Source organism: Peromyscus maniculatus, chromosome X, assembly GCF_049852395.1.
Source record: "Peromyscus maniculatus bairdii isolate BWxNUB_F1_BW_parent chromosome X, HU_Pman_BW_mat_3.1, whole genome shotgun sequence".
NCBI lineage: Eukaryota > Metazoa > Chordata > Mammalia > Rodentia > Cricetidae > Peromyscus > Peromyscus maniculatus.
The window spans coordinates 99,852,926-99,874,736 of NC_134875.1; the positions used below are offsets into that span (position 1 = coordinate 99,852,926).

The window sequence follows — 21,811 nt, forward strand, 5'->3', positions numbered from 1 at the left end:
GAACTATGGGGGCTTTCCTTAAGATTTCAGAGAGAAAGAATTTTGGTATGTTGCCTAGCGGCTGGTCTTACGATATTTTGGTGAAGAATGTGGCTGCTTTTTTGCCCTTGTCAGAAAATTTTTCTGAGGCTAAATTTAAGAGTTTTGGATTAATTCCATTGGCAGCGGAAATCTCAAAACAGCATAGTATAGACTGTGTCCTGTGGTTATTAGTGGTAAGGCTAATGAATATTTTAATGAAAAGATGTAAGATGAACAAATAAAAATACAAAATGTACAGATTGAAGAAAGGGGCACCAGGGAGTGGAATAGAGCTAAATCTTGTGTTCAAGGAGATAAATGGATTAAGAAATTGAATAGAGGGAGTGATGACCTCCTTGCAAGATCCCACACAGCTAAACATCCAACATGTGAAAAAGAATTAAAGAAAAGCTTAGAGCCAGGTGGGGTAGTGTACATCTAAAATCCCAACACTTGGAAGGCAAAGGCTGCCAGATTTGAGTTCGAGGCCACCCTGGTCTACAGAACAAGTTTAAGGACCACCAAGCTTATGCAGTAAAGGAAATTATTGAAAACAGAAAGTTGAAGATATAATTGAATGAGGGGCTCATATTCAAGTACCAGAAACCAGTATAACTAGGCAGCTTTCGCTAAGTGGTTTTTGAGTTAAGGATAGAAGAAAGGGTCTATGGAATTTGTCTCTACAACTAAGGAAAGTTGCTGAGGCCAGGCATCTATCAGGGGTTTCCCTGAAGGGATGCCTAGAGAGACCATTGCATGAAGATGTTAAGTTGAAGCCTGGGTTGCCTTGGAGACCCCAAGATGTTAGAGATGCCAGAGCAGTGAGATACCTGCCTAGGAGAGCCGCTAACAGAGAGGCAAACTAGCCCAAGAGAAAGAAGTATGTGGCAGTCAACAAAGCTGGAAGGAGCTGGAGATCTGAAGAGCATTTCGACATCAGTCATGGAGATGCAGTTTGTAGTTTGCCCAGCTGGTTTTTGGTCTTGCTTTGGTCCAGTATTTCCTCACTATGCTCCCTTCCCTACATTTTGAAATGCTAATGTATATTCTGTGCTGAATTTTGATCTTACAGGGGAATTACAGTTAAGAGACTGTCATGAGTCTTAGAATAGACTTTCAACTTTGAAACAAGTTTGAGACTATTATAGACTGCAGGGACTTTTGCAGTTGGATTGAATGCATTTTTGCATTGTGATATGGCTTCAAGCCTCTGCCTCTGGGGGCCAGGGACTGGAATGTGGTGGTTTGAAAGAAAATGGCCCCCAAAGGGAGTGGAACTATTAGGAGGCATAGCTTTGTTGGAGTATGTATGACCTTGTTGAAGGAAGTGATGTCACTGTGGGGATGGGCTTTGAGATCTCCTATGCTCAAGATGCCACTCAGCATAACAATTTACTTCCTGTTGCCTGATATCAACATATAGCAGCTCCTTCTCCAGCACTATGTCTGCCTGCATGCTGCTATGCCCTCTGCCATGATAATAATAGACTGAAGGTCTGAACTGTAATGTTTTCCTTTATAAGAGGTGCTGTGGTCATGGTGTCTCAGCAATAGAAAAGTTAACTAAGACAGGCATCTTGGTTCAAACATTTTAAGATCTGTAATCTTGCTCAAGGAATTTCACAGTTTGTTTTCCCAGTTGACCTCTGTGAAGTGAAAAACAGAATACAACCTATCTACCTCACATTTATTGCAAGGGTTATATGAGTTATAACACAACATGCCTGACAATATCAACCTTTCCCCACAGTCATTGTCATCATCACCATCAGACAAGGGTCTATCTGAGGTATAGCTAAGTTAAAGAACTGTTTATGGGGGAACAATTACTGAATATGAGTGAAGTGGAATAGATATGGTAAAATGAAGATGATGCTTGCTTACCAAAAGCAATCACTTTCAAACATTTACATAAACATGCATCTCCTAGAAACCCCATGAAAGTTCTGTAATTTGTTATATTTTACATTTTTTTGCAACTTACAGGTAATTCCTGGAGTAGATAAGAAATAACACTTTGACTAGAAGGTCTGAAACATCTATTAGTCAAAAGGGATGATGTCATAAACAGGGGATGAGGGAGGGCAATAGAGGGGAAGGGATGGGATATGAGACCATGAGGAAAAGGGATGATCAAGCTGGAGGAGGGAAGGAATGGGAGAGCAATGAAAGAGGTATTTTGATAGAGGGAGACATTATGGGGTAAGGGGTCCTAGGGAAATTCCCAGAAACCCACAAGGATGACCCCATATTAGACTACTAGCAATAATGGAGAGGGTGCCTGAACTGGCCTACCCTGGTAATCAGATTGGCGAATACCCTAACTTTCATCATAGAGCCTTTATCCAACAACTAATGAAAGTAGATGCAGAGATTCACACCCAAGCACCAGGCTGAGCTCTGGGAGTCCAGTCGAACAGAGGAAAGAGGGATTATATGAGCAAGAGGATCAAGATCATGATGGGGAAATCTACAGAGACAACTGAAGCAAGCTCATAGGAACTCACAAATTTTGGTTCAACAGCTGTGGAACCTGCATGGAACTGAACTAGAACTTCTGCATACCGAAGACAGTTGTGTAACTTGGTCTGTTTGAGGGGCCCCTGGTAGTGGTATCAGGATCTATTCCTGGTGCATGAGCTGGCTTTCTGGAGCCCATTACCTATGCTGTGACTCCTTGCTCAGTCTGGATGCAGTGGGGAGGGGCTTGGTCCTGCCTCAACTAAGTGCTAATTAGAAACTCTTAAGAGAAAACAGTTATATTACAAAGAGTACATAGAAAATGTGAATTGCTGATGGAGATTTTCAAGAAGAGATTCAACTAGGCTGACTTTAATGCATTAGGTAAAGCTCATTGCTAATTAACAGCAACCATTTGCATGGAAACGGTGAACTAAGGTCTTTAGACAATTTATTCCCTTAAGTACATTTAAGAATGGTTCCCATTATCTTGTTTGTTTTGTCAATTTTCTTGGGAAAAGTAGTATAGATCATATACAGGTAAATTCTTCCAGTAGAGAGGTCTAAATAAATTATAACAACTGATCAAACAATCAGCCTTACATTGTAAGGGCTATTGAATATGCCAAGTCTAACTTTCAAATTCTATGTACTATGAAAGAGATCATTGCAAAAGTAATGCTTAAACATTATTTATCCTGGGACTGTTTGCCAGAAAGAGTCAATATTCCTTTAAGAGGGCTACTGCTCCTCTGCCAGTTTCTGCACATGATTTCCTCTAAAGAAAATGAGAAGAGCATGGGAGATGGTTAATTCCAAACAAGACCCAAGATAACTCCAAAGAGCTTGGTATGATCAAGCATGGGGCCAGAAGTAGCTTTCAGTAATCAAGAAAAATAGATGTAATTCATTAGAACATTGAATAAAATGTTAAAAGAAGGCCGGGCGGTGGTGGCGCACGCCTTTAACCCCAGCACTCGGGAGGCAGAGCCAGGCAGATCTCTGTGAGTTCAAGGCCAGCCTGGGCTACCAAGTGAGTCCCAGGAAAGGTGCAAAGCTACACAGAGAAACCCTGTCTCGAAAAACCAAAAAAAAAATGTTAAAAGAATCTTTGAGTACTCACTGGCATCATCTAAGGCAGAAAAAGCTAAATGCTTGTAAACACAACATATAGTCAAAATTAGGAAACTTGTTATTTTATAAGTCTAATAGCTGGTTAAGGAGGGATCAAAAATGGATCAAATGCTAATATATGACTTACTACTAAAAAATACATGTAACTTGTAAACACTTCTGACAGTCATCACCCTAATCAGTGCTGACAAAATTTCATATTATATGTCCTGAAAAATGTTATAGTATATAGTGTTCAGTATCCTATGAGGCTTATATTTGCAAAGTAAGGAAACAAAGAAAATTCAACTTGTTCTTTTAAAATTTGCCTAGACCCAACTTGCAATTTACAGGAAAGTCAAAGAATATGATGCAAATTAAATGGCACCCTGAGGGGATAAACAGAAAGATCCAGAACTTTTTTAAAGCTACTGATGTGTAATTTTTTTTGAATGTCTGTATCAGTGTAAAGGAAGTGAGGTGAAAGGAAGAAAATGATAAAATAATGATACGAAATGCATGAACTGAGTGGAATATTATTATAAAAATTCAGGGCATTTTAACCTAATGTAGACATCCCAATAGTGACTGTACGTTAACTAATATGACATTTTTAATTTTTTTTTAGGAGTTATAAACACATGGCTCTATGCGGCATTCTTATATGCTAAGTTAAGACATGCTGAATTCAGATAATGGCATTTCACCTTCTTTGAAGACAAATAAAAGGCCTATGAATTCACACTATATCCTACATTAGATCAGACAAAACGGCAGAGTGGAGGAGGGAACATCAAGAAGATGCATGGATGGCAAAGTAAGTGCCGACTCTGAGAAATGAGAAGAGAATAGAGGGAATGTAGGCATTTCATATTCTATTTTTCAACTTTTCTATTTGCTATATTTTTCAATAAAAATGTTAGGAATGGCCTGTGAAATGGTTTAACTGTTACAAAATAACTTATAAACCTGACAACCATAGTTTGAGCCTAGGAACCTAAGTAAAGATAGGAGAGAACATATGTCACAAAACTGTCCTCTGACCTTCACGTGCAATGGCAGGTACATGCACACACATTATGCACATATACACAATAAAATAAAAAGCAATAAAGAAAGAAAAGAAGGAAGGGATGGAGGGAGGGAGGGAAGAAGGAAAGAAAAGAAATTAGGAAAAGGACAAATTCAAGTAATATATTAACTAAGCATATTTTAAATTAAGAAAAAGTATTCCTTAGTACAAGGTAGTGTAGTAATTGTGTGAAATAAGGGGAATTATATCATCTATCTGAAAGGAGAATGAAATATAATTCCATAAGACAAATTTTAGTGCTAAAGGTTATAATCCATGGATTACTCAATTTAAGGTTAAGAATTTGTTTTCCATTTCCTGTGACCTATCTTCCCTCTTGGTCAGTCTTGTATCAGATAACATTATCCTAAATAAAATACTATTCATGAAGCTGTCAGCAATCCACTCCCTGAAGCTTGGTTTCCCACATTCCCTTGACATGTACATCTCCTGAAATTTTCAGAAGAAAAGGATTTTATGAGGATGTACCTATATGTCAAAATGCTGGCACTGGAATAAATTATGATCCTGAGCACATAGAGAGAAGATCCCCTTGGCAATTTGGTTAAATCCAAGATTCCTAACACTAAGTCAATACTAGAAAATACACTAAGAATACAATTACATCAAAACAGTTGTAAAACTATTACAAAATTTTGTGATACAATGAATGTGCTTATTATGAGTATATTAAATGATACAATTTTAATGTAAATGTAGTAAATATTGTATTTTTTAAGTAAATAAAGCTAGATAGAATAATTTCTCACATTCTCCTTTCTTTTTTTTTTTTTTTTTTTTTTTTTTTTTTTTTTTTTTTTGGTTTTTCGAGACAGGGTTTCTCTGTATAGCTTTGCGCCTTTCCTGGAACTCACTTGGTAGCCCAGGCTGGCCTCGAACTCACAGAGATCCGCCTGCCTCTGCCTCCCGAGTGCTGGGATTAAAGGCGTGCGCCACCACCGCCCGGCCTTTCTTTCTTTTTTGAGACAGGGTTTCTCTGTGTAGCTTTGTGCCTTTCCTGGATCTCGCTTTGTAGACCAGGCTGGCCTCGAACTCACAAAGATCTGCCTGGCTCTGTCTTCCAAGTGCTAGGATTAAAGGCATACGCCACCACTGCCCAGCAATTTCTCATATTCTTAAGCATGGAAGAGAGAATACAGTTTATAATGCAACACCATTAGATATTTTATGCACAACTAGAAAAGAGAAGCTTTAAGCTTCTAAAGATAATGTAATGGTTACAAGTTACCTTCTGTTCAGTATATGTATAATGTGTAATGAAGTATCAGACTGTACACTCTGCATATATGTAATTACTACATGCAAACCCAAAATTGTGCAGTGTTTAAGGAGCTAGAGATGTTAACATGCCAATTTGAAGCTTATGAACTACATATGATTACCAAATTATCATGCTATGCTACAGAAATTTTGAAGCTAAACTAAAGAAAGAAAAATAAATATATTAATGTGTAATATCTTGAGATAGTAGTGAGAGTAACTCATGACATATGAAAATATCTATAATTTCACAGTGTTAGTATTGCTGTGCATTTTATTTTTGTTTGTTATTTTGGCCAACATTTAGAATATAAGGATATTCTCAGTTGTATTTTGACATTAGTGAAAACAAAGAGGTATGTTTCTCTATTCAAGATTGTTGTATCTCTTGAGTACTATTCACAGAACAGGATTTAAAAAAATCCTCCATATAAAGGCTTTCTTTGCTTTACCTATAAGTTCCTTTCAGAATAAGCACATTTTAGTTTGCATCTTACTGTTTTTAAAGATTATTTTGGTGTTTACAACACCATTAAAGTCATAACTATCATCCTTAAACCTATAGATAGTCACAGGCTCCTCTGATACATGACTTAAGAAACAGAGAAATTCCCATGGTAATTGCATCATAACTAATAGATTACAGTTTCTACTTCATTTTAAGTGAATAGATGTCAACACTATTTAAACATTTCTGAAAATTTTCCTCTAATTATTTCAGATATGTTGTGCTATCAAAGAGAAAAGCCTACAGTTATATAACAGTAAGGTTTCAAATAATTGTGCATATTTATGTTTGAAATTACTTCCTTCATATGCATCCCGGATGAAGGAATGTTCAGCATTTTCAATTTAAAGACCATTACAAATAAAAATACCATTATTACATAGCATAGCCATCTTCCTTTGCTTCTATGCTATAAATAACTTGTTTTCTGATTACTTCCATTGGTGTTGTACTGAATATAGGCTATTAATTAAGAATATTTCATGATTACAGTCCTTTTACATTTGATGTTAACATATTATTGTTGAAATATTACTTTATTTTATATTTGCTGCTGCATATTTTAAAATAGCAGTGAATGAACTGGAAGAAAGTGTCACTTATTTATTTATTTATTTTTGTTTGGTTTTTCGAGACAGGGTTTCTCTGTGTAGCTTTGTGCCTTTCCTGGAACTCACTTGGTAGCCCAGGCTGGCCTCGAGTGCTGGGATTAAAGGCATGCGCCACCACCGCCCGGCAGAACCTGTCACTTATAGTTTGAAACATATTTACATTTTACAAAACTTAACTGATATAACACTTTCAAGGATCTGTTCCACGAAACTGATCCGAGTGGATATCTGAACATTAAACATTTATTTTGAAAACATGTAATATGAAACAGAAAAGTATAAAACCCAAGTTTTTAAAAACTTAAGGAAGCTAAACTTGACTTTTGAAAAAACAAAAGTATAGTATTTAATATAGGTCAAAATATTTAAATAAGTGAACATTTCTAATCAATTCTAGCCACATCCCTGGCTGTGATTAACCTATAATTTGGATATTTTACAACAGAGTCAGTACAAAGTAGTTCTACAAAGTTAGATGAATATAAAATGTCAGAGCTATTTGTTGAACAGATATAGTGCTTCATTTTAATTATTTATAAATTATAACTTCCATTTAGAATTCAAAACATACAAGATTTTAATCACTGAGGTTAACAAACATCAGAAAAATAGGAATATGTTTTATTCAAAAACTATATAGTCAACTATTTATAAAAATAAGCTGGGGTGAAAAATGTAAACACAGTACTTTATGCATAAAATTTTCAAATAAATAAATGTAAAACAAAAATAAATATTTTTACCAATAAAAGTAAGTTTGCTCATAAAAAATTGTAATGAGGCGTGCTTGGCAAGATGGCTCAGCAGGTAAAGGCTCCTGCTGCTAAGACCAACAACCTGAGTTCAATCTCTGGGTCCTACATGGTTGAATAAGAGAACAAAGTACTACAAGTTGTCCTCTGACCTACACACATACCCCGTGGCATGCATGCATACACAATACACACTAAACAAACAAACAAACAAATAAATAAATAAATAAATGGAAAAGTTAAAAAAAAGAACCAAAATTTATATAAAAACAATCTTCCAATCTATTTAATCCCCAAGAGCTTCATGAAATGTATTTTACAATATTTCATGCCAGTATTATTAATCTCCTCATTTCTTACAATCTTATGTTTCACTACATTGAGCCCACATCAGGAATGACACTATTATTCAGCTTTAAAACTGCATATCAATGTTTAGTTTACTTAATTAATGGAATGCTTGTATGATTAATACCAGAATTTCAATCACAGAAAATAAAAAGGTAGATTTTCACAAGGAATTTATTTAGCAATAAATTTTGGGTCTTTACTTTATCTCAATATAATAAAAATATTTTAAAATCTAGATTAATAAAACATGTATTCAGATAATGATATTATTCTTTACCTTTAGAAAATTTTGTGTGTATACATTATGTATGCATGAAAACTCATATGTTTGTATTTTTAAATATGTCTGTATAATATGCAGATCATTTATAGGATGTAGTGACTTGGCCATTGAATTGTGTTTTCACCATTTATCATAATAGTCTTATTTGGTAAATAAAGGCCAAGTCCTCCTTTATGTAACAAGAGCCACTAGCATCCATAACTGGAGGTGTAATTCCAAATCTAATTTATAAAGCTTCTGTGCACTGGAATTCCAACAGCATGTATTTGGCTTCCAGTGTGTTAAAAACATTCTAATGTGCTGGGCAGTGGTGGTGCACGCCTTTAATCCCAGCACTGGGGAGGCAGAGCCAGGCTGATCTCTGTGAGTTCGAGGCCAGCCTGGACTACCAAGTGAGTCCCAGGAAAGGCGCAGAGCTACACAGAGAAACCCTGTCTTGAAAAAACGAAAACAACAACAACAACAACAAAAACATTCTAATGCAAAGTTCAATGGTGATTGAATACTACAACTTTTTTGTATATTTTTGTTTTCTTTTTACTTTTAAATTTGAACATTTTTAACCTAAGTAATCTTTCAAGAATGTAGTAGCAAATGTAGTTGAACTAAAATTAAATAATACAATTATGTTTTTACAGTAAAGTTGCTATGCATTGCTATTAAAATCTTATCAACCATGTATTTTTCCTACAAAACACTTATTTATAATTGCCGTTTTTCTTCGTTTTTTGGAGAAAAAATACTTAAGATTCAGCTTGCTAAAGTTGGAATACAATGAAGATATCCACATTAGGCAATGCTGTGTGATTTTTTTTGACACAGACTTGGAAGTCTAAGACAACTGAAAAGCACTAGAGAGCAACAAGTATGAGTTTTAGTACCAAATAAAAAGATGAAAATATATATTTGCTGCTATTGATTAATTTGATGGATTTCTTGACATTAGTACCTTACACCCAGCTTATAGTCCTTTGTGAAATGAAGTCTTGTTGAAAGGACAGTTTAAATAGCTCTGCTAAAAGGCTCTGTCTTCCTACCTCTTTTTCCTCTCAGCCAGCTGTTTGCAGATCTCGTGCCACCGCAGACTCAAACTTTCTAATTTTTCCTGTAGAATATTGGCATCTGTTTTTGAAGACTGTTGAATTATTTCTTCCCCAGTTGCATTCAGTGTTTTGACAACAGGTTGCCTCTGTCCAATGCCATCCTCGAGTTCCTGTAAGTCAACAAAAAGACAAAACAAAAATGAAATCCCCGAGTCCTTTAGTTTGAAATTAAAGAAAAAGTTTAAACAACATGCTGCCAAGTGCAGTTACACTGAGAGTGGAAGAAATAGAAGAAGCTCACAGTGAAAGCTGTTCCATGAACTTGATGTGCCTACATCCAAAGGATACAAGACCAAAAGACACCTTTCATGTCAGTAAAAAGCTCCCTCTCAGTTCAGCCCCAGGTTTGGTTTTGTAAGCTTGTCAGCTAGAGGATGCTATCATGTCCTACAAATCAATTAGTTGGAAACCTTCTCAAGATCAAATTCGATTTCTTGTCCCCACAAGGATGTTCTATATTTAATAGTCTATGAACGGTTGTAAAATTGAAACATGAACCAAGTATTTGGCTTTCTTAGTTGGTTGTCAATACAAAGGTGAAAAAGGACAAACACACTTTAGCTACAGTATTTTTTAAAACCTTCTAGAGCTTTTAAAATAAAAGTAATTATTATATTGAAGACATTTGTTTCAAATTCTGTTTGCACCAATCTATTTTGCATTATAAAGCCACATAAAACTGAAAATTAACTGCTTTCAGGGGCAACACATCAAGAAACCTCTAATGTACAGTAATAAATCTGAGAATAATCTATAGCTACCAGAAGAGTTTTACGAGTCATTGGTGGTGTCAAGCTTTCATATATTCTACATTTATCCTAAATAAAAATTTAAAACTATCAGAAAATTGTTCCATTAAGGAAGAAATTATTACAATCAAATTTGCATAAAATGAGAATGATTTTTACCATTAAAAATAAAAATTGCATTCCTCTTCTGTGAACCTATTTTAAAAGATAATATAGAATTTTTAGGAAAGTAACACATTGCCAAATCTGGAAATACAATGTAAGAACTTGAGATACTTTCCTATTAAAATCTAAATGGCTCCCAAATCCTTGTGTTACTGACAATACACTAACAGTATACAGATTATTCTTGCTTATACATATGACTCAGATGATTTAATATTTATATACCCTTTTACTTGTTCATGTAATACCATCTTCATAATACACATTTATACATATCTACAAAGCAAATTGATTAAAATTGATTTTAAACTCAATTATCTCTAAGTACTTCATTCTTCAGCAGTATGAAACTATTTTATTACTTTCACTTTTTACAATTTTCATTTATTCATATTTTTATATATGTGTGTATTTGTTTTCATGAGTTCATGTGCACCACATAAGTGGATGTGCCTGCAAATGCTAGAGAAGTGTATCAGATCCCTGGAGAATAGAACCTGGGTCTGCTCCAAGAGCAGTAAGTGCTCTTAACCACTGAGCCACCTCTCTAACTCCTACTCTTAACATAAATACACAAATTTTGGTAGCATGCTTACTGCAATTAAATAATCTCAAAAATCAATAAAAATGATATCAAGGTCTTCATTAATGGTCTTATCACAGCACAATAAAAATGAAAGTATGCCATCTTCAATATTCACAAGCTTTCTTGACCATACTCCTGGCTGTCTGTGATATATGATCTAGTAAACATATCATGTTCCCTTGCAACTAGTTAATCAGACCCATCAGTTACATTTTACTCTTTTCTAGTTGCTCTGATCACCACTATAGGTAATAGTAACTATTACTTGGTAACAAAATATCAGTCTTATCAAACTGTGTCTGCATTCTTATTACAATAAAATAGAGTCACCTGGTGTATCTTACTTAGAATGTTATATCTGGTGCATAAGATATTTCAGTCAGTATCTCTTCAATGAATGAATAAATCTATGAATAAGGGGAAAAGGATACAAGAAGGGAAAAATATAGAAAGTCAAAAGAGTAAAAGAGATGAAAGGAAGCTAGTCCAATAAAACTCACCACCATGGTAACATTGGACCAATGGAAGAATCATAAAAGAAAGTATAATTTCCTAGATTTTAGCTAGTATGTGATCTAGTTGAAGACATTACACATAGTGAGTTACAACTTCTTATATACATTAAGACAGAGACAGCAAGGTTCTTAATACATAATAAATCCGACGAGGGATGAGGTCATTAGTAGGAAGCATAGAAAAGAATTCTAAGGGAGTTCAAGAGTTGATAAGTGGCTAGACTTATCACTTTGACACAACACATGAAGGTTCAGGGAGAGCAAAAGGATGTCAAAATGCAAGGGCCTTTGTGGACAATTGTCATTATCAGGACGAAGGACAGTTTTGTTTTCCTGTTATGACAGTGTGAGTGTAAGCAGAGTTGTAATCATGAGTATATATTGTGGATAGACAGAGCACATCTTATTTGTATTAGGGAGTTTGCAATTCTTGGAAAGTCAATTGAAGACAACTCAATGTCTAGTTGTGTCTGATGGCACTTCCCTGTAATCTCAGCATCTGCCACTTTGGAGGTGGAGGTATACAAATTAGAATATTTAAAGTCATCCTTAACTGCATAATCATTTCAAGGCAGTCTGAACTACATGAGTCCTTGATGATGAAAAATATAAATTAAAAAGGAAGGAAGGAATAAAGGAGAGAGGGAGAGAGAGAGAGAGAGAGAGAGAGAGAGAGAGAGAGAGAGCCTTCCACTCTGAAAAATAATTCCAGAAGTCTCAGTGTTACCGACTTATTCTTAAGAAAGGATGGACTTATGTTGATGCATTCAACACAGTCAAGTCTAGGCATCTAGGAGATAAGTTATTGAAGCTAACCTGGAAATTTGACTAAGGGTCAGGAAAGAAAAACCTGGTAGTAATATAAAACGTTAAATAAAATTGCCAGGGTTTGGAAGCAACTAGAATCATGCAAGCATGTTTGAGACTCCTGAAGAGAAAAAACTTTACCTAAAAGAGTGAACATGGAGGCAGTTAAAAGGGGATGATTAGATTTCATGTTTATACTACCACATGGTGTTCAACATTACTCATAGTTTTAAATTAGTTTTAAAACTCATAGTTTTAAAATGCCCAAGGCACACAAACATACAAGAACATTCTGGACTCAGTAATCATAGAAGATTCAGAACTGTAGAAGAGGACACAATTTTTTTTTTATTTCACTGATATCGTTATATATTTTTTTAAATTTATTTTACAACACCATTCAGTTCAACATAATAGCCACAGATTCCCCTGTTCTCCCCCTCTTGCCCCCTCCCCCTCCCCCCAGCCCACCCCCCATTCCCACCTCCTCCAGATCAAGGTCTCCCCCAGGACCGTGGTCGACCTGGTAGACTCAGTCCAGGCAGGTAGGACACAAATTTGAGTGATATTTGGGGTGACAAAGAAGGAGTTGGAGGAAGACAAAGAAATAGATATTGTATAATACAGTATATTTATATTGCCAAAATAAATAAAAATTTATTAATGAATGAATTATCAAAATAAATTTTGAAACAATAAAAAGGAACTCCTAGAGCAAGTTATATTGAAGATTCTGACTCACTGGGTCTGCAAAAGAACAGGGGTTCTATATTTCTCATTGTCTCCAAGAAGAGGGTAATAGTGCTAGCACAGACAAAGCTTTGCACAGTAAGGTTGCAAAGTAAATACCCTGAGTCTTCTGTTTGAAAAGAATTTTTATTGCTAGTTACAACAATAAAACCACTTCAGATTTCTTATATCAAATTCTTCCATTGGTGCTTTTGGTCTTAGCTCTTTATCTGCCTGCTGATGTCTATGGTGACTTTTACAGCTTAGTTGTAGAACCAATAAGGATTTTATTATTTCCATATTGCAGATAAGAGATAGAATTGTGTATCTAAGAATGGAGTAATTACTTAAAATTGTTATTTCTAAATCTCATTTGTACAGAATCCTAAATCAAAGCCTTTAGTTTCTTTTTAACTTTGCAAAAGAAGACCTCATTAAATAATGTACTGAATTTGTTTGAAAGGATTTTGTAGCCAGAAGAAATATTTACAGTGTATGTTCTACTTAAGAAGAATTTTCAATGACAAAGCATAAGAGAAAAAAATGCATCAAACAGGAAATAAAAATTGCATATGCTGTTTCATGCTTGGCTTATGAGGCAGAAAAAGATAGCATTCAGTTTACAACATTAAACATGAAGTCTCAATCAACTTTCACACAATGCAAAACATTAATTTTAATTCTATAGTGTATACATATTTTAAGTATTGAATTATTAATTACCAAGGAACCTTTTAAGCTTTAATATCATATTAATATACTGCTATTATTGGCATCCTTACCTAATTTTTTAGCAATTACCATATAGCTTTATTATTGAACAAAATAAAAATTGTAATTAAATCTATTGGATTTTTCAACATAGTTAGAATGCTTTTGTGATTTGATTCCAAAATTTAAATACTCTTTCTTAATAAGGAGTGCATATCAAACTCCCCCAGGGAGTTTTTTAAAAACAAGAAAGCCCAAATTTCCATGCCAGTTCTTCAAAATCAGAATATCAGTGCCCAGGAGTTCGGTGGAATGAAGGTATTTAAAAATGATGTACCATGAAACAAAGGTCAGGGAAGACCAAGGGCTGTGTCTATCTGTTGCCAACTGCATGCCTCTTAGTTCCTTTGTAATCAAGAAGGGAACTGAAATTGTAGAAAACTACACTGTTACATATCCAAGATCTTTTAAGTCTGCTTAAATTAAGGGAGGAAACAAGGAATACAAGGAAGGAAAAATACTAATTGTTCAGAGATCGAAGAATATGAAATATAGAAACCTTACCTTTTATGTGACACACTGAATAAATATTAGAAAAGACTACTTGTAAAATTTTCCAAAGTTGTATGTAAATACAATGAATAAAAAATAAAGTGTGAGAAATACAGAAAAGCAGTGCACCAGAAAAGTAAAACCCCACAGTTATGAGAAAATGTACAATGCAAGTTTGCATGAGCTATGTATGAAATTAAGTTGCAAACTTTAAAACTAAGGAACAAAATAGGTAAACAGGAGAGATAAAGTATGATTTGGGAGATAAAGATGAAAGCTGATGGAACAAAGCAAAGATAAAGGAGCTTCAGTGACTCAATACCTAATTCTGCATCCTGTCACAGGGCTTCAGTCATTGCACTCTTGATGATTTTTGAGGCAAACTGATCATTGACTTAGTTTACTAATTGTTCAAGTGAAAATATGTAAGACAATGAACCAATAAACAGTTGTCAAGCAGGCAGGAGAATTTTTTGGTGCCATACATAAACATATGCTGCTTGTGTCTTTTCTTCTGTGCTAGTTAAAATCATTCCCATTGTTTCTCCCTGTTAGTTCCTAAAATGCACATTTGGAAAAATAGTCTGGGATCTGATCTCACAGATGAAGAAACTAAATTTGTCTCCTATCTTAATTCCTAAACTTTCTAGTCACCACTATCTTTAGAGATTCTAACATACTACATAAAGTATCTTTCGGCTTTTATCCAGCAATGAGTTTTTACACTAAATCAATCCCAAAGGGGCAAATTTCCAAGGTACAGAATAGGCCCAGGGGCAGCACGCATTAGCTCGGCACATTTGCAGATTAGGTGATTCGGTCCTGGCAGCAGAGCAAATGATTCTGCATGAGCAGCTGCAGAACACAGTGAGAAAGACTGAAAGATGGCCAAAGCTTCATGCACTTTTGAGGAAGGGCCAAGTTGAAAGCAAAGAATGTAAAATAAAGGAGGTGAGACTCAAGACCAGGAAGGCTCAAAATGAGAACAGCAAGAATCAACTTTACCTATTAATTCCATGATCAAGTCCTCTTCCCCTACCATCCATCCCTGTCCTCAGTCCTCAAAAGTTTAGCTCCAGGTCACAGGGGAAAGGAATGGCTTTCATTCTACCTTTTGGATTTGAGTGTTTTGTGTCTTGATGAGGATATACATCTCTAGATTTTAAGTGTGCCTCAGATGCAACTTTTCGAAAAAGACCTAAAGAGCTTGTGCTAGTAATTTTCAAACTAATTCAAACTGAATTGAGCCAGTCTTTGCAAATGAACATCAGAAATTTTTCTTAAATACCCCCTTAGCCTCTTTCTTCCCTGGTCTCATTTTATTTCCAGTCCATTAAACATTTATTATGCTTCATTAGTTAAAAACAGTGAAACCACATGTATAGTTTTTATGTTTTTTTTTTTTTTGAGACAGGGTTTCTTTTTAATGAGTTTTCTTTTCAACAGGAACTGGCGCTAGGAGGTATTCTTTTAGATCTTATCTAGCAGCCTGTGTTTCCCTTGAGATACAAAAATAGGCATGTTCAATGGTGTAATTTGACATTTGCTCCTGATAATGATTGTCATTAAAAAACAAAACTCATCTTAAAAGCAGAATTAGACACTTTCCTTCCCAAAGCAATGAATCTTGCTAATGAAATAATAGTATGTGCAGTAGTAATTTATTGTTATGAGCCATTAAATAATATCTAATATCAAATTATAATAAAATTTCATTTGCATATGATCAACTCATCAATAATAGTGATATACACTTATTAATATTATTAATCTCTTTTTTTTTGAGACAGGTTTTCTCTGTGTAGTTTTGGTGCCTGTCCCGGATCTTGCTCTGTAGACCATGCTGCCCTCGAACTCACAGAGATTTGCCTGGTTCTGCCTCCCAAATGCTGGGATTAAAGACATGCACCACTGCCTCCTGGCTCATTATTATCTCCTAACACAAATACCAAGTGAATTTATCATGAAGTACTTTAAGTACTACATGTAGGGACGAGTGTGTGTATATGTGTTTTCTCTTTAGTTTTAAACAAATTCAATGCAAAATGTTGCCCAAAGGGATAACATACTCATACCCACACATACCACCAACATGACAAAAACAAAAACACCACACACACACACACACACACACACACACACACACACTTGCTTTTAAAGTTCTAAAACAGGTGGATTCATATTAAATCTGGAATCATATATGTTTTAAAGTACATTTGTTTGTTTAAATGTGTTCTGTGGAGTGTGTTCATATTCTACCATTCTCCAGTCCACTGAATTGCTTTAAAGAAAACTGTTGTCACACAGTACACAACTTAGCAGAGTAATAGATTTTTCTTTGTTAAGATCAAAACTAGGCTTCTCTAGGTTCACAGACTTATTCAATCTCTCTTAGCTTCTAAATCACTCATGAGAACTTCAGGGGAAATGCCCGAGAACACTTAAAAGCTGTTTTGCTTCGTTTCCCCCATTTGCTCTGATTTGTTAAGAAAACAAATTGGCCTTTCTCTGCTAAAAGGCAGCTCCTGTCTGACAGACATGCTTGCTCCTCTGTTAAGTGAGCTTGGTGGCAGAACACGTGATTTGGGCATGCAGTTCTTTCTACATAATTGCTAGCTTGTTTTTCAGTACAGCTTAGATATTTCATCATGGGACATATTTCATCTAATCAAAATTATACTGGCTTTTATGACCGAATGTTTGAAAGGAAAAATGAGCCATTTAAAAAGTCCTCATTTCTTTCTAGAGTTATTATCAATTTGGAGCCACTCAAGTGTTTATTTAAAAAAAACATTTGGAAGGTAGGTCAGGATACAATATGTACACATGTATTTATAGAAATGGTAACACATTCATTTAAAATGCGGGAAATGTGGGAATAGAACAGAATAAAGACAAGAAATGTTTGATTAAAATCTGTATGCCATTGGTCTTGTTTAATTTAATTTTTAATAAAAGTACATGTTTTCATTTAATTGTGGTGTGTGTGTGTGTGTGTGTGTGTGTGTGTGTGTGTGTGTGTGTGTGTAAAACAGCACATGTGGAGGCCAGAGGACAACTTGCAAGATTTGGTCATATCCTTCCACCATGTGGATTATGAGTAAGAAACTAAGGTCATCAAGCTCCTCTGAATGCACTCTAACCTACTGAGCCATCTTATTGGCTCTCGTTTTTTGGTCAGTGAAAGCAAGAGTTTCCTATTGGTATTTTCCAAGCACGTAAAACTTTGTTTACTCTGTATTTTACTGTTTACTGAGCACTTCCTATGTGTCAGGTGTTATACTACGTGTTGGTCATTGTTGCCTACAGGGAGAAAATTGGACTAGCAAAACTGGGTCAAAACTATGTAGGAACCATCTTGAACGTTAAATGAATGTGATAGCTTAGATTAGGGAGTCTCTGTGTCTCAGTTAGGGTTTCTATTGCTGTGAAGATACACATGACCATGACATCTCTTATAGAGGAAAACACTTAATTGGGAATAAATTACACTTTCAGCGGTTTAGTCTATTATCATCATGGCAAGAAGCATGATGGCATGAGGCAGGAATGGTGCTGGAAAAGAAGCTGAGAGTTCTACATAATGATCCACAGGCAGCAGCAGGAGACTGCCACACTAGGTATACTTTGAGCATATAAGACCTCAAGGCCCACCCCCATAGTGACACACTTCCTCTAACAAGGCCACATGTACTCCAACAAGGTCACACTTCCTAATAGTGCCATTGTCTACAGAACAATATTCAAACACATGAGTCTATGGGACCATTCTTATTCAAACCACCACATTTCACTCCCTGGTCCACTCCATAGGCTTGTAGCAATAACAAAAAGCAGAAATGCATTCAGTCCAACTTCAAAAAACCCCATAGTCTATAACAGTCTCAACACTGTTTAAAAGTCCAAAGTTCAGTCTCTTCTAAGATCCATGCAATCTCTTAAATATAATCCCTTGTAAAATCAAAAAAAAAGGCAGATTTCATATTTTCAACATATAGTTGTACAGGATATATATTACTGAATAGGAATGGACTTCATCGTCTCATGTGTTTGAATACTTGGCCCATAGAGAGTGGCACTATGTTTTCCTCTGTAAGAGTTGCCATGGTCATGGTGTCTCTTCACAGTGAGAGAAACCCTAACTGAGACACAGAGACTCCCTAATCTAAGCTATCACATTCATTTAACGTTCAAGATGGTTCCTACATAGTTTTGACCCAGTTTTGCTAGTCCATTTTTCTCCCTGTAGGCAACAATGACCAACACGTAGTATAACACCTGACACATAGGAAGTGCTCAGTAAACAGTAAAATACAGAGTAAACAAAGTTTTACGTGCTTGAAAAATACCAATAGGAAACAATGACCAACACGAAGTATAACATTCTGGTCATTCTTCAGATCTTTACCCATTCTCTCTCATCCAATACACACAAATACATTTCTACTGTTATAATTGTTACATTCCAATGCTCTAGGCCAGGAACTCCATGGAAGCAGAAAGCAAATGTTTCTGTCACTTCTGTGCTTCCTGTCCCACCATGTGCCAGGTACATGGTGGTACACATGCAATAGTCATTCATTTAGAAGGGCACTACAGGTTTAAAAACATAAATGTGATTTTAATTGTGATTTCATCACATGTGCTGTCAATATGCGCAACATCCGTAAATTCAATGATCATTGTTGATAGCTATATAAAGACTACTCTTAGCAGCTTATCAAAGAAAATGAAAAACTTACACACTTATTACTACTGACAGAGATGATATGACATGATATTTTTATGAAGCCAATATACTTTTTTCTGAATAGCAGCACTGTATTTCAATAAACTTAAGAACAAGAGTAGAATCCATATAAGAAAATCTCTTTCTTACCCTCAATTTCCAGCTTGCAAAAATAAACTCAAAGTCACATAACCTCATCAAACAATAAGCAAGGTGCCATCTTGTACAGATAATGTGTATATGAATGTCCAATGGCAGAAGAAATTATTAATAATGGCAGGTTTTGGAGCAATGTAAATTAAAACCACAAAATATTATTTGATAGTAAAATTGTGAAATGGCTGTCACTGACCAGATCAAATGTTGAAAATGTTAGAAAGTAAATAGATCCCTCCACCATCGTTGGCAGCATTAAAAAATGCCACAACCACTTTAGAAAACTTCTTGAAAATATATATTTTTATTTTATTATTTACATTTGTTTCTGTATTTACTTGTTTATTTATAGAGGTGGTGGGCATGCCATATTATGCAGATGGAGGTCAGAAGACAACTGTCTGGTGTCAGTTGGTTCTGCCTTTTGACCATATGGTTCTCTGGGATCAAGTCAGATAATCAATCCTGTTAGTAAACACCATTACTATCTGAGCCATCTTGCTGGCCCAATTGACATTATATTATAGTACACAATGAAATGGTTTATTCAGTAGTTTCACTTCTAAGCCTTTCATAAAAAATAAATGTAAATAAATCCTATAAAAGTCTTGTACATACATTTTCATAGTACATTTATCTGAAGACAAAGTGAATATCCTTCAAAAGGAGAACTGTAAATGGTGGAATACTTATATATGAAATATTAATCAGCCATCAAAATAAGTGAGTTACTGTTTCACTTAAAATGTGGATGAATTTCAAAAACTGTATGAAATCCCAAGTAGTACACATTATATGATTCCATTTATATGAATTACAGACAAAGCTAATATATGCCAATAGAAATCAGATACATAATGTGCTTATAGGGCGTATGAGGCATCTTTTTGAGATAATATAAATGTTCTATTTTTGATTGAGATATTGCTTTCCTAATCTAAACAAACTGTCAAAAGTTACCAGACTTCATGCTTAATATTTATGAGTTTTCCAGTTCTATGGCTATTTTTCTACCCCACTTTATGTAGCCACTATAGATTGTAACAATTACTTCAAAATCATGATACTTCTCCTGGAAATGGAGAAGTAGAAAAGTAGTCTTGAACAAACAAAGTGTATATTTCCAATAGCATATATATAAACAAAACACGTCATATGGCAAAATATGAATATTATAGGGATTGAACTATGAACTAAATGTAACAAGTTAAAATTCCATATTAAAAAAGCTTTTGATATTCTCCCAAATAAATCTGTTTCTTTTTATATGAATTTTTACTTCAATTTAGAAATAAATGTCATATCCCTTTCAACAATTTAACGTACTACTTTAGCTATGTTAAAAGATGCAATGAATGTAAATACTTCCTCTCTTAATTCACACAGTACAGGCTTTATATAGTAGGCTGACTGCCAGGCTTCAGTTATTTGTATCAAGAATTTAAAAGGGCTCTAAAGCCTAGTCAGGATACTTGGGGACAGACTTGATGAATCAGCAGAGATGATATATCATTATCCCTTTTATCCCCATACAGGATGATGAAATTGAGCAATCTGTAACAGAAAAACAACAACAAAAACTGGTGTCTGCCTACCCAGGGTGTTCAGGGGATGTTGATTAGATTAAGAAAGGAAAAATATAGTGATCCCATGAGCTAAAGGATAAAATGGATAAAGTAGCCTGCCAGCTTTTTAAAACTAAAAATTTGACAATATATTGGTGATAACAGTAAATATAAAACAACCACTGAAATCTAATGAGGATCACAACACTTTACATTAGATCCCCAAATCACCTCAGGCTTTAAAAGGCTATGAATATGGAATTAAACAAGAAACACACAACCAAGAACAAATATTAAAAGCAAAATACACAACCACAGAAACTCAGAAGAGAAGCCAAGCCATGAATTGAGGTTTGTGATAATGTCAAAGACAGCATCCAGGGCCTTTTTACTTCCACTTAGAGCAAAAAGAACTAGAAAGACAAAGGTTCACTGATTGGGCCAAAAGGAGGGAGGTTAGGGATAAGCATGACTCCTCCAAAAGCAGAGCCATTTAGTTCCTTTACTTTGTCTGTTCTGTCATGGAGAATGTTCATCAGACTGGAAAAGGCATAGCTGTACAAGGGAAATGAAGCCCAAAATAGGTAAGGTATTTTTACAAGAGCACCTTGCTGCTCTAAATGAGCCAAAAATCTCTGGCTTCAGACCAATTATGTTCCAGGGAAATGAGAGGACCTGCACAATCCTGTCTTACCCTGCTGCCAATAGTCTTAGAGGAACAGTGTTGATGCTGGGGATGGCCAGATGTCACTTCAGTTTTTAAAAATAGAGAGAACTCACTGCTATCACTACCCATCCTTTCCTGCTAAATGGCATTTCTGGATGACTGAACAAGGTGCAAATAGTCCTTAACACAGACAACACAGAGGCAGCTAAATTGTGTTTGTAGACAACTTGTTCTTAAGAGGGAACATGTGTCCCTCCCTGTATTTTAGTTTAATCTCCTTTGCAGTGTGAACAATATACAGTGACTTGGATCATTTTTCAGCTAA

The 21,811-nt window shown here is 35.2% G+C and overlaps 1 protein-coding gene across 11 annotated transcripts in view; it reads right to left on the bottom strand.

Annotated features, from left to right (window-relative positions):
* The window catches only part of Dmd (dystrophin), a 2,251,111-nt gene that overhangs the window by 833,920 nt on the left and 1,395,380 nt on the right, over nt 1-21,811 (bottom strand). For all 11 annotated transcript variants that reach the window (XM_076562037.1, XM_076562042.1, XM_076562041.1 and 8 more), the window contains one exon: nt 9,490-9,665. In XM_076562037.1, the coding sequence (XP_076418152.1) occupies nt 9,490-9,665 (176 nt within the window). The remainder of the gene's footprint in view (nt 1-9,489; nt 9,666-21,811) is intronic.